This window comes from Rhinoraja longicauda, chromosome 25 (genome assembly GCF_053455715.1).
Source record: "Rhinoraja longicauda isolate Sanriku21f chromosome 25, sRhiLon1.1, whole genome shotgun sequence".
Classification (NCBI taxonomy): Eukaryota; Metazoa; Chordata; class Chondrichthyes; order Rajiformes; family Arhynchobatidae; genus Rhinoraja; species Rhinoraja longicauda.
Window position 1 is genome coordinate 12,032,988 of NC_135977.1, and position 13,189 is coordinate 12,046,176.

Sequence of the window (13,189 nt, forward strand, 5' to 3'; positions counted from 1 at the left end):
AACAAGTTACACGGACCACATATTCAGTTGTAATGCGCTTCAGGAACAAAGCGCTTTGTGAAGTTTGCAGGAACACGCAGGCTTTGGAAGACGTAAAAATAATCTGTTGGTTTTGGAAACAGAAGCGGAGGGTAGAAAAGAACAGCTGCTGAACTAGGCCTGCTAAGGCTTTGCTGCACAATATCTCTGCTGCAGCTCTAGTGTAACTCTACGTGCTAACATCATGAGGGAGAGCGAGAGAGCGCGCGGGGCTCATGTTGTCGACCTCCCCATGGTAAGCCCTGTCAACAGACAGCAGAAGCAGAATCAGCTCCTTAACTTCTGCTGCCTCAAACGCCAGAAGAAAGAGAGAGAGAGAGAGAGCGCAATAAAGGGAGACTAACAACAAATGGAGACACTCAAATGATACATTTTGAAATAAAACATTGAAGAGAGGGGGTTGAGATTTTCAAGGAAGGCGAGAGTGGAGTAGATGCACAAGGAACCGCAGATTGCGGCACGGGAGCGGAGCGGTAGATTTGCTACCTTCCAGCGCTTGCAGCGCCAGAGACCCTGGTTCGATCCCGACTACGGCTGCTGTCTCTACGGGGTTTGTCCATTTTCCCCGTGACCGCTTGGGTTTTCTCCGAGATCGTCGGTTTCCTCCCACTCTCCAAATACGTACAAGGTTATAGGTTAATTGGCTTGGGAAAAGTATAAATTGTCCCTAGTGTGTGTAGGGTTGTGCTAATATGATGGGATCGCTGGTCGGTGCGGACTCGGTGGGCCGATGGGTCTGTTTCCGCGCTGTATCCCTAAATTAAACTAAACTAAACTAAACTAAACTGATCTAAACTGATCTAAACTGAACTAAACCAAACTAAACCAAACTAAACTAAACTAAACTAAACTAAACTAATAGCTTCATAACATCATAAGAGTCAAACAGCAAAGAAAATGTTCCTTCGGCCAACTTGTCCATGACGATCAAGATGCCTTGTCTACACTAATCGAACTTGCCTGCGTTTGTTCCATATCCCCCTAAACTTTTACTGGCTATGTAGCTGTCGAAATGTCTTTTAAATGTTGTGCCTGTCTCCACTACTTGCTCTGGCAGTTCATTCCATATACTCACCATCCTTTGTGTGAAAACGTTTTGCCCCATGTTCCCATTGAATCATTCTCCTCTCACCTTAAACCTAAATCCTCCGTTTTTGATTCCCCTGCTCTGGGTAAAATACTCTGTGCACTTCTCCCTTCTATTCCCCTCATGATCTTAAACACCTTTATAACCTGACCCGTCATCCTCCCACGCTCCAAATCCGAGCCTGCCAACATCTCCCTATAGTTCAGGCCATCGTGTCATGGCAACATCCTAATAAATCTTCTCCGCACTCTTTCCAGATTAATAACACCCTTCTTTTCTCAGGGTGACAAAAACTAAGCATAATAGTCCATATGCAGCCTCGGTGACGTCGTTTACAATTGTAACATAACATCCCAACCTTAATACAATACCCCCCCTCCTCCCCAGGACCAGCTATTCACTAAGATCATGCCCTGGTTGACCCCAAAATGCATCACCTCGCAATTATGTGCATTGAATCCATTAACTATTCCCCAGCCTACTTACCCAACTGATCAAGTTTATGCTATAATTTTTGAAAACTATCTTTGCCATCTACTATATCAGCCATTTTCTTGCCATCTGCAAACTTACCAATCATGCTTCTACATTCTCATCCAAATCGTTTGTATAAACCAAAAGCAAAAATGGGCCCAGTACTGACCTCCGAGGCACACCACTGGTCATAACCCTACAATTCGAAAAACAATCTTCCACCATCACTGTCTGCTTTCTTCCATGAAGACAATTCTCTATCCGGTCGGCTAGTGCTCTTCGGATCCCTTACGAACTAACAGTCCAGAGCAGCCTGCCATGCCAAACCCAAGTAAATGTCTTGCTGAAGTCCATATAAACAACGTCTACGGCTTTGCACTTGTCAATCATTTTTGATTAATTCTTCATGCTGGAATCTTCAATGAAACAGCTCTGCAGTTGCTCAGTGGGTTCGGCAGCATCTTGGGAGGACATAGATAGGCGGTGTTTCCGATCAGGTCTCTTCCTCAGACTCTGTGTGTTATTCTGAGAATGAGGTAAACGAGGCTGCTCTAAGAAGCGACCTCAGAGGCACGCTACCGATTCCTTCTGTTGGGACCCAGTACCCAGCTAATTTTCCCAGTCTACCTACATATTGAAATCCTTCATGACCATTGTAATATTGCCTTTCTTACATGCCATTTGTATCTCTGATGTAATTCGTGCGCTACATCCTGGCTACTGCTCGGATGCCCGTATATAACTCCCATCAGGATATTTGCACCCTTGTTGTTTCTAAATTAGGTGCTGAAACTAGGGTCAAGCCGGAATCGATCAGTCCACATTGGGTTTGTACTAGTGCAAGTTCAGTTAAAGATCACATGATACAGTGTTGTGACCCTTAACATAGCAAATGTAGGATATGATACGGAATCTTTAATCGACGTGATTGTAAATATAGACTGATGACCTGCCCAAGGCATAGTGATTGTGAAATGTAATTTGAACGTGTTTTTTTGGGAGATAGGGACACTGTCAGTGTAACCGTCATGATTTAATCACCGCATTTCCTTATGAAAGTGGTGATTAACACCTCGAATTTCTGCAGACGTTTTGGTGAAGGTACATCCCCAACCCCACCATAAATACCGCTCGGATTTAATTCCACAATAATAATGAAATGGCGCTACGCTGCCAGGCTAGAGTGGTATACGATGCAGAGGTGAGCGAGAAGATAATATATGGCTTAATTAGTTTAGAACATTCCACGGAGTATTGTCAGATGCTATATCAAACAGTTTGTTGCAAGGCATAAAGATAAATTCAAGGTAATCAGGCAAAATCAACACGGTTCAGTGGAAGCTGCACACATTTGAAGTAAGTATTGGAGATCCTTGAAGAATTAACACGTACTGTGCCAAAGGGGCAAATGATGCACGCACTAAGATTTCCAAAGACGTTTGATAGGTGCAACAGCAACAAAGTATTCAAAAAATAATAACACTCCATCCGTCAGGAAAGTTTGAATGAGAAACTGTGCACCATTCACTTGAGGTTCAAGTTCTTATTCTGCAAACAGGGCAAAGTTATTTTATGGTTATTGTAATTGTTTTCAGTGAACGTGGTAAGATGTGAGCGGGAAGAAACATAGAAGATAGGTGCAGGCCATTTGGCCCTTCGAGCCAGCACCGCCATTCATTGTGATCATGGCTGATCATCCACAATCAGTAACCTGTGCCCGCATTCTCCCCATATCCATTGATTCCACTAGCCCCTCGAGCTCCATTTAACTCTTTAACATTAATCCAGTAAATTGGCCTCCACTGCCGACTGTGGCTGAGAATACCACAAATTCACAACTTCTGGGTGAAAAAGGTTTTTTCTCACCTCAGTTTTAAATAGCCTTCCCTTTATTCTTAGACGGTGCCCCCTGGTTCTGGACTCCCCCAACATTGGGAACATTTTTCCTGCTTCTAGCTTGTCCAGTCCTTTCATATTTTTATACGTCTCTATAAGATCCCCGCTCATCCTTCTAACCTCCAGTGAATATCAGCCCACTCTTTCCAAACTTTTCTCATATGACAGTCCCGCCATCCCGGGGATTAACCTCGCGAACCCACTGCTTCAATAGCAAGGACGTCCTTCCTCAAATTAGGAGACCAAAACTGCACACAATACTCCAGATGTGAACTCACCAGGGCCATGTACAACTGCAGAAGGACCTTTTTACTCCTATACTCAACTCCACTTGTTATGAAGGCCAACATGCCATTAGCTTTCTTCGCTGCCTGTTGTACCTGCATGCTTACTGTCAGTGACTGGTGTACAAGAACACCCAGGTCTCGTTGTACTTCCGCTTTGCCTAATCTGACACCATTGAGATAATAATCTGCCTCCTTGTTTTTGCCGCCAAAGTGGATAACCTCACATTTATCTACATTATACTTCATCTGTCATGCATCTGCCCTCTCACTCAACCTCTCCAAGTCACCCTGCAACCTCCTAACATCCTCTTCACAGTTCACACAGCCGCCGAGCTTTGTGTCATCTGCAAACTTGCTGGTGTTACTTCTAAATCCATCATCCAAATCATTTATATATGTATATATAAGAGGAGATATGTGTAGGGGATTTGTTACTAATTAAAAAATTAAGATGTCTAGCAGAGTTGAGGAACATATTACAAAACGATCACAAAATATTGGAAACCGTTTTTTCCCAAATCTTGTTCTCAGTCCGAATAAAATCCGGTGACACCAATATAAACAAAGGCGAACTGATGGCCAGGTTGCAGAAATAAGTGCGATCTGTCGTCCAGATTTAAGTAATCAATATATCATGTGAAAGAAATAGCAGAAAACGTTGCATTGAGCGCAAGGATAAAAGTTTGTTAGTGCTACAAGGCTGGTAGTGTCAGGGAAGAAGAAAATGTGAGACTTTATCTCCCGAATAATACATTTAAGTACTCTCCACACTGTAAAAATTAAATTGAATGAATTAGAAACACGAAACCAGCTTAGATTGGGTAAACTAGAAGCCATTACTGAGATTGTTGGTCTTGTATGCGAATTAATATTTCAGATGATCTGATTGGGAAACAGCACCAGGAGACGTGTGACCTGCTGTTGTTGCATTTTAACAAGGAACAATATGTAATCTAAAGAAACGGTGAAGATTAAATTGGCGTTGGCCTGGCATACAGGGAGACCCCGACCGCTTTGCATGAAAAACTTTGGTTCGACGAATCCATGGCACTTTGCAGGTCAAATAAGACTTCGGAGTTGCTGATGAAAATGTTGCATTTTGGCGAATAGGCATGAAAAACTGCGTGAATGCTATCTTTACAATATGAGAAATGGGGAATGGGAAAATATTTTCTGTAGTTAGTGCAATTTAGTATATTGGGTTGGGCAATTATTTCTGCTTAGGTAAAACACAAAGTGTTTCAACGGTCACACAGCATCTGACCGAGACGTCGCCTATCCATCTATTTCGCAATCGCCACCTGACCCGCCGAGTACTCCAGCAGCTCTGGGTTCCAGCATCTGTGGTTTTATTTGTCTTCAATTTGTACTCCTTATCTACTTTGAATTGCTGAAGCGCTGATTTAACAGGGAGACTCGGAAGAGGAGAGAAATGAAGATTGTTGTACACAGCTGTAGGTAATTCGTGATGAGCTATTAATCTAGCCGAGGTTTCTGGTGGTGAAAGACGTGCAGTTAACGAGGACATTTATGACTGGTGCCTCGAAGCACTAAAAACACGAATGAGCATTTATCGGACATATGATGGAAGCGAAACGAGAGCATTATTCGTGCATGAGTCGCAGTGATAGCAATGTAGAGAAGCCTATACTGGGGCACTCGCTGCTGGTCAGAAGCACTTGGAATTGCAGGCTGTCAGTTCAATTTCAAGACAGGGTGATGCGAAAACATTTTGCGGTATATAGATATTGAGGTGCACCAACTGGTCTTCTGCCAGCTAAAGAGAAAAAAAAATTGGTTCACCATTCATTAATTAGATAGGCGTGAAACAATGCATTATCATTTAAGCACATCTGGACAGGCATTTGTGACTTAGGGGTTTGGTGTCAGCACCTAACTACAGAATAGAAAGACTCAGTGTTTCCTTCAGAGCTCACAAAATAATTAGATATTAGAAAGGGGGTTAATTAGTGCGATATTGCAGTTTAATGTAGATAAGTAGATACGTGTGAGGTTATTCACTGTGGAAGTAAGAATAGAAAGGCAGATTATTATCTGAATGGTGTCAAGTTAGGAAGAGGGGATGTTCAACGAGATCTGGGTGTCCTAGTGCATCAGTCACTGAAAGGAAGCATGCAGGTACAGCAGGCAGTGAAGAAAGCTAATGGAATGTTGGCCTTCATAACAAGAGGAGTTGAGTATAGGAGCAAAGAGGTTCTTCTACAGTTGTACCGGGCCCTGGTGAGACCGCACCTGGAGTATTGTGTGCAGTTTTGGTCTCCAAATTTGAGGAAGGATATTCTTGCTATTGAGGGCGTGCAGCGTAGGTTCACTGGGTTAATTCCCTGAATGGCGGGACTGTCGTATGTTGAAAGGCTGGAGCAATTAGGCTTGTATACACTGGAATTTAGAAGGATGAGGGGGGATCTTATTGAAACATATAAGATAATTAGGGGATTGGACACATTAGAGGCAGGAAACATGTTCCCAATGTTGGGGGAGTCCAGAACAAGGGGCCACAGTTTAAGAATAAGGGGTAGGCCATTTAGAACGGAGATGAGGAAGAACTTTTTCAGTCAGAGAGTGGTGAAGGTGTGGAATTCTCTGCCTCAGAAGGCAGTGGAGGCCAGTTCGTTGGATGCTTTCAAGAGAGAGCTGGATAGAGCTTTTAAGGATAGCGGAGTGAGGGGGTATGGGGAGAAGGCAGGAACGGGGTACTGATTGAGAATGATCAGCCATGATCGCATTGAATGGCGGTGCTGGCTCGAAGGGCTGAATGGCCTACTCCTGCACCTATTGTCTATTGTCTATTGTCTATTGATATTATTGATATTATCGGAGATGTCCAAAAGGAATCAAGCGAAGGCCTTCCATGCAGTTGAACATTATATGAGAGGCCTTGTCGAGAGGCAAACTTAATTGAGATCAAATAGTTCCGAGCCACGGTCATGGTCACGAAAATTAATTTCTGGATTTGTTTGTTTATGGTTTATTATTATTGTCACGTGTCCCGTTTTGCCACATTCAAACAGGGAACATAAAATGAAGGAATAAGTAAGTTGTTCAAGGCTTCAACGGGAGTCATGGGTTGAACGTTTACGCAAACTCCAGTGTCACGCCCTTTTCCCAACTTCCTTGAAGCGCTTACAGTTCTTTCGAAATCAATCTGTTTGAGTATCGGCAAGCAGATGGAGTAAAGAATACAAAAAATTATAATCTCATCCAGCCAAGAATACTTTTCTTTTCAGTCCTGATTACCTAACCCATTGTCTGAAGATGAAATCAGGCAGAAAAAATAAAATCGAGGTGGAAATAACTTCAGCGGTCGATTAGAAGAGCCAAACGGGGCCATGAAACGGGGTTGTCGAGCTAGATTAAAGAAGTTCGCAATGCCTTTTATATTCAAATTAAATACAAGAGGGTAACCAGAAAGATGGTAATTCGAGGACAAAGGGAGGAATTTGTGCTTTGGATCAAGGGATACCAAGGAGAAGGACATGGAGGAGAGTGAGATCAATGTGGCGAATATTCATATGCAAGGGCACTGTGTGATTAAGAGGTAGGTGTTGGGTGTCTTGAGGGGCAGTGTGCATAAATGGACAGATTATTGAGAAACACAAAAGAGAAGATTGCAGGAGCCATGACAAAGATCTTTGCACCATCTCTCGGCGCAGGCCAGGTCACTGAGGACAATTGAGTAGCTAGTGTTGTTCCTTGGTTTAACCTGTGAAGTAGGGAGAATCCAGGAAATTATAGGGCGTTGGTCAGTGAAGGAGAACCTATTGGAGAGGATTCTTCGGATTAGGATTTACTCTCATTTCGAAGAGAATGGGTTTATGATGGGTATTAATTGGCATGGCTTTATGCGCGGCAATCAGTGCTTTACCAACTTGATCGAGATTTTAGAGGAGGTGACCAAGGTAATCAATAAACTGACAGTGGATGTTGGCCAGGTAGGTTTTATAAGGCATTTCACAAAATCTCTCATGTTAGGCTGATTCAGAAGATTGAGATGCACGGGAATCATAATGCGTTGATCGTTTGGATTCAGAACTGGCTTACTGATAGAAGTGTTGTGGTGGAAGTACAATATTCAGGCAGGAGATCCGTAACTCCTGGAGTTCTATAGGAATCTCTGCTGCGTACTACTTGTGCTTGTGATATATATAATTACTTGGTCGTAGATGTAGATGAGGCAGTTAGTAAGTTTACAGATGACAGCTAGATTGTTTGGGTTGCGGGCAGTGAGGAAGGCCGTCAAAGTACACAGCAGGATAGAGACTAGGTACAAAAATGGGTTCCGAAGTAGTTGATGCCGAATAACCAGAAAATTGTGAGGTTCTGCACTTGGGGGGGGGGGTCGATTTTAAGGGGAAATATACGAGATGCTTCCTGACCCGCTGAGTTACTCCAGCATTCTGTGTCTACCTTCGATTAATACCAACAGTATTAGCGTGAAGAGGAATTTTGGGAACCAAGTCTATATCTCCCTCAAAGTTGCAAGGTTACTATATAGAGTGGTAAGAAGGCATATTGTATGCTTTCTTTCATTGGGCAGGGCATTCAGGATGAGGGCTGGAGAGTCATGATGCTACATTTAGGACTTTTGTTAGGCTGCATGTCGGGTACTGCCATCATTTCTGGTCGCCCCAATACGAGATGGAAGTGGAGACCTTGGAACGGGTGCAGTGGATGTTTGCCAGCATGAAACCTGAATTAGGGTTATTAATTACAAGCAGAGGTTGGGCAGAATTGGATTGTTTTCTCTGTAACGGTTGACGATGAGGGGAGACCTGCTAAAATTACGAGAGTCGTAGATAGAGCAGAGAGTCATAACCATTTCCCCCCAGAAAGGAAATATCAAGGACCAGATGACATAGCTTAAAGGTGAGAGACGCATGGACATTTTGAGGATCCGGAAGGCGTTGGCGAGGGTGGTGGTGACGGCATATGCAACAGTAGCATTTGAAAGACTTTTGGATGTGCAAAAATGTAGGGATACGAATCACGTGCAGGCAGATAAGATTTAATTTTGGCATCAAGTCGGCAGAGACATTGTGTACCGAAGGGCTTGTTCGTGTTCTGTACTGTACTATTTTCTGCGTTTTGTGAATACTGCAAACTTTAGTTTTGCACTCATCAATCAGGAGAAATAACGCCTGCATCTTTCCTGCCAAGACCACTGAGAGTTTTATATATTACTGTGGCTGATATATTATATATTGTGGGGCGGCACAGTGGCGCACCTGGTAGAGCAGCTGCCACACAGCGCCAGAGACCAGGGTTCGAACCTCGGGCGCTGTGGGGAGTTTACATATTCTCCACGTTCAGTACCTCCATTGGGCGAGGAAAGTAAAACTATATGTGATACTCCATGTGTGCTAGCGCCGTATATAACGGCAGAAAGACCATGTTACTCTCACTCACCATCAGCCCCACCCATTTCATTCACAGATGAAATGGCTTGGAATTGCTAAGCGAATAGTATTAGCAGGGTTACATATAACGATTAATGTCTTTCCTCAAAGCGTTTTTTACATGAGTACGCGCGCGCGCGCGGCCATATGAACCAATTTCTAATCACACCAGTTTATAACATAATGTTCGGCACCATCTATCACCAGTTCTTCCATAAGTTAAAATTATGAAGGTTGATTAAATACATTTGATTTTCTCTGATCAGAAATAAAAGTCAAATAAATGTATTGGTCTTAAGATTGAATTATTGATTTTAGTCGAGAGTTGTATTTGAAAATGTTAGTACTAAGCAAAAAAAAACCCTGAAAGTAATCTTCAGACCACTGTCTTTTAATTAATATTTAGGGATGCATTTAACAGATTGAATAACATTTGAGTTTCAATTCACAATGAGTTGCTTTGATGGAATGACGTTTAGAAACAGCAATACAAAGGACGATTTTAACGCTAATGCCAGTCGATAACAGAGAATATTTTTATATCAATTTTTGACAAATGAAAGACGGAGCAATTTTTTTTCCAGGTTGATTAGTTGGAATCTAAAAGTTTTACAGACAGCCGGACCTGGCGATGTTTCCCTGCAGCGGGCTTGCCTGAGTCTCGTGTTTAACCACACAGGAGTAAAGCTCGTGTGAGTTCCAGACTGTGGCTGGCAGAGTCAGGTAACTGCTCGCACTGAACGTGTTGTCCGCCTCCTGTTGGATCCGGCTGGTCTCAACGCCATCACTTCTCGCACTGCCGTCCACAGTCCACTCAATTTCCACAGCACCCGGATTAAACCCGCTCACCAAACACACCAGGGTGGCGGTGCTCTTTCCCGTAATTTCTTGCGCTGAAGGTCCAAGGACGGATACCGCGGGGGGCTGAGGGCCTATTCAAAATAAAGTCACAGATTAGGACGACTTGCAGAACTGTTTCGGTTAAAACATTATCTTTGTTACAAATACAGTTGGTATAGTATGGATTCATTCGTTCCAGGTGAGATCACCGAAGAATAACTGCTGTTTATGGCAATGGGACAGAATTTACGCAGTACCGTAAAATATATTATTACAGCAGTGTTTCTAATTGATCTCCAGAGCATTATTTCCATTGGCTCCAGCTGCAATTAAAAAACGGATGTTTTACCCGACAATCAGTTGCGGGTTTTCGTTGCAGTCAAAGTTCCACCACCCTCGACAAAACTTTAATCTTGTTTAAATACCTTCCCTTAATTTATCTGTTCATTTATTAAGACCAGAGATCGAAATGTTATTAATGGTTGGATTATAGGGACAATAATATTTTGCCGTTTTAGCCATCGATGAACAGACTAGATTTGCAGCAACGGTAAATTTACTGTTTCCTCGCATTCCAAATAGTCGCTGATATGATTTACATTAATGTTGAAACATATATGGGGGTTTTTCTCGACCCGTCTCTTCTCTTTGAAGTAATAATTCAGCTCAGATTTCTGATGCTTAATAGCGAATCATATTGCTTTCGCTTAATGGCACAAAAGCAAAATGCGTTATATGATGTCACACGGAATAAAACCGATTTCAACTGATGTTGTTGAGAAATTCTATGCTTTTTGCTTTATATTGATATATTCGTGGTCGCCTTTATTCCAAATTCCGCACGCTGTGGTATAACGACGATTACATTTCGCAACAAAACTCAGATACCGGAGTTTAAAATTACGAATGAAAAATCGCATTAGTAGCAAATGATTGGGTACATTGACTTTGAAAATGTACGGTAGAAATAATTAAGCAAACATTTGAAAGCATAAAAATTAAACAACAGGGATTCATAACAATCGAAGATTTCAAATCCAATATGTATAAGAAATTAACTGCAGATGCTGGTACAAATCGATTTATTCACAAAATGCTGGAGTACCCGAAACGTCACCCATTCTTTCTCTCCCGAGATGCTGCCTGACCTGCTGAGTTACTCCAGCATTTTGTGAATATTTCAAATCCAATGTTGGCTTGCTGACATTGTTTCCTTCCGAAGGGTATCCGGGCACAATTTTGGCTCTGAGAGAGCAAACACTAAAGGAATGCCATGATATCCTTTAGCGGTTAGAAAGAAACATACAAGCAGTACTTAAGCAGTTTAAAAATATAAAACAGGATTATAATAAATTTGGTAGTTGGTCCTCTCGCGATATGACTTAATTTATTTGAAATTAACTTAAATTTCCTTAACTTCTCTGAATAGGACTGTTCTAATTGACCAGTTTATTAACCCGTTTGTTTAATTCCCCCTGCTTCATTGTTTGCCATAACAGCATCGTCAGTTCCTTGTCTCTCCAAAGTTATTTCCCGTTTCCTTACGTTCGGTCTAATTCTTATCCAGGTTTGATAATTGTCAGCTCACCGTCCCCAAAGTAATTAAGAATAATAAAACAGCTGGACAGCCATTTCATCCTTTCATTGCTGTTGTCAACTAATTTGCCAAAAAGACTCAACCGTGGCCGGGAATTTAAAAAAAAATCAGCTTTAAACACCTTTTATTTGAAGCTATCTAGAGTAAAAACTACAAACAACCGGTCCAGCATCTGGCCCTTTGATAGAGCTATGTCTAATAACTTGCCAAAGGAAGCTCGACTTTGGTCGAACGCTGAACATATCAGCGTGAAAAACCTTTTCTTTGAACCATTGATTAGCGAGAGAAAACCAATTACTTTTCATTGCAATATCAATAGCCCAAAGATGGAATGTGTAGGAAGGAACTGCAGACACATTCCTTCCCTCCAGAGATGCTGCCTGTCCAGCTTGTGTCTATCTTAGGTTTAAACCAGCATCTGCAGTTACTTCCTACAACCCTTTCCTTCTCTCCAGAGGTGCTGCCTGTCTCGCTGCGTTACTCGAGCTATTTGTGCCTACCCAAAGATAGAAGAAAGTTTACTCACTGCCAATACCCATCCTCGTTCCTTTGCCGAAGATGCCAGCACTTTTCCACACACCACAGTAGTAGTCGGCAGCGTCCCCCGACTGCACGTTCGATATTGTCAATGTTGCAGTGTTGCCTGACACTGATCCGGCGAAACGATCAGGAACTCCCGAGCCTCTGTAAATGCTGCTGCCCGAGTAATAGTAGAACAAATACCGCGGAACCGTTCCGGGAATCTGCTGGTACCAGGAAACATCACTGTTACCTAAACTTCCGCCAGACAGGGTACAGGGTATTTCCACGTTCTGTCCCAGAGATGTGGACTTTGAAGACGGCTGAGTTAGTGCATATTGCGCATTTATATCTGGAAAACAAACCAGAAAAAAAGTGAAATATTAACTAATATTAGAGAAACAGCGGAATTGTCATGAATAGAAACGTTTAATCGCACTCGAGATTAAATATCATGTCGGTTGAAGTAAATACTCACAAGCTGCGGAAAACGCTAACGCATAGACGAGAGAGATCCAGCAAGACATTGTAATTAATTGAGCGGAGAACGCCATGTGTAGTGGCTTCTCAGTGTTTCTCTCCGGGTCGCTAATGAAGGCGTGCTCCTTATTTATCCATCAACAGTCAAATCAGAATGCGCGTTGCGCCAATCAGAAGTTGCCAGTTTCTTCCTGTGTCAAATTATTTCCAAACTGTTACGTAAATAAGGATTTGGTATCGAGTATCTCGGTACAATTGTATCTCGGTACAATTTAATATAGACTCAAGCACACAAGAGACTTTGTTTCGTTTGAAAGGAGGTGTTCAATTATTCTTTTATTCTGAATCTTTTGCCGTACGGTTGCACGAAAAAGAAATTCATCGATTAACCTCATCGTAATATCTGGCGACTGTTCATTCAATCTTGAAAATGAAGGGATACATTCCAGTAGGGGCTGGCGAATCCGATCGCATGGTCTCGCACAACTGTGCGCGACATGTACCTTCACCCTTTTAGTTGCACATTTTATTTGAAACCAGTAGATATTTTGGT

At 42.4% G+C, this 13,189-nt stretch overlaps 1 protein-coding gene across 1 annotated transcript; it reads right to left on the reverse strand.

The window, feature by feature from the left end:
- Positions 1-9,590: 9,590 nt before the first annotated feature.
- On the reverse strand, positions 9,591-12,732 carry LOC144605637 (immunoglobulin lambda-1 light chain-like). The gene is made up of 3 exons (XM_078421078.1): positions 12,635-12,732; positions 12,164-12,508; positions 9,591-10,132 (listed from the first exon to the last, which is right to left on the reverse strand). Exons 1-3 carry the CDS (start codon positions 12,708-12,710, stop codon positions 9,810-9,812), a joined length of 744 nt encoding a protein of 247 aa, XP_078277204.1. The 5' UTR covers positions 12,711-12,732; the 3' UTR covers positions 9,591-9,809.
- Positions 12,733-13,189: the final 457 nt, after the last annotated feature.

Excerpts from the sequence above, each read along its gene's own strand:
- LOC144605637 (XM_078421078.1), bottom strand. The coding sequence starts at position 12,710 with ATGGCGTTCTCCGCTCAATTAATTACAATGTCTTGCTGGATCTCTCTC. Across the intron at positions 12,509-12,634 it reads GTTAGCGTTTTCCGCAGCTT|ATATAAATGCGCAATATGCA; the intron begins GTGAGTATTTAC and ends TTTGTTTTCCAG. Across the intron at positions 10,133-12,163 it reads AACGAGGATGGGTATTGGCA|GCCCTCAGCCCCCCGCGGTA; the intron begins GTGAGTAAACTT and ends TATTTTGAATAG.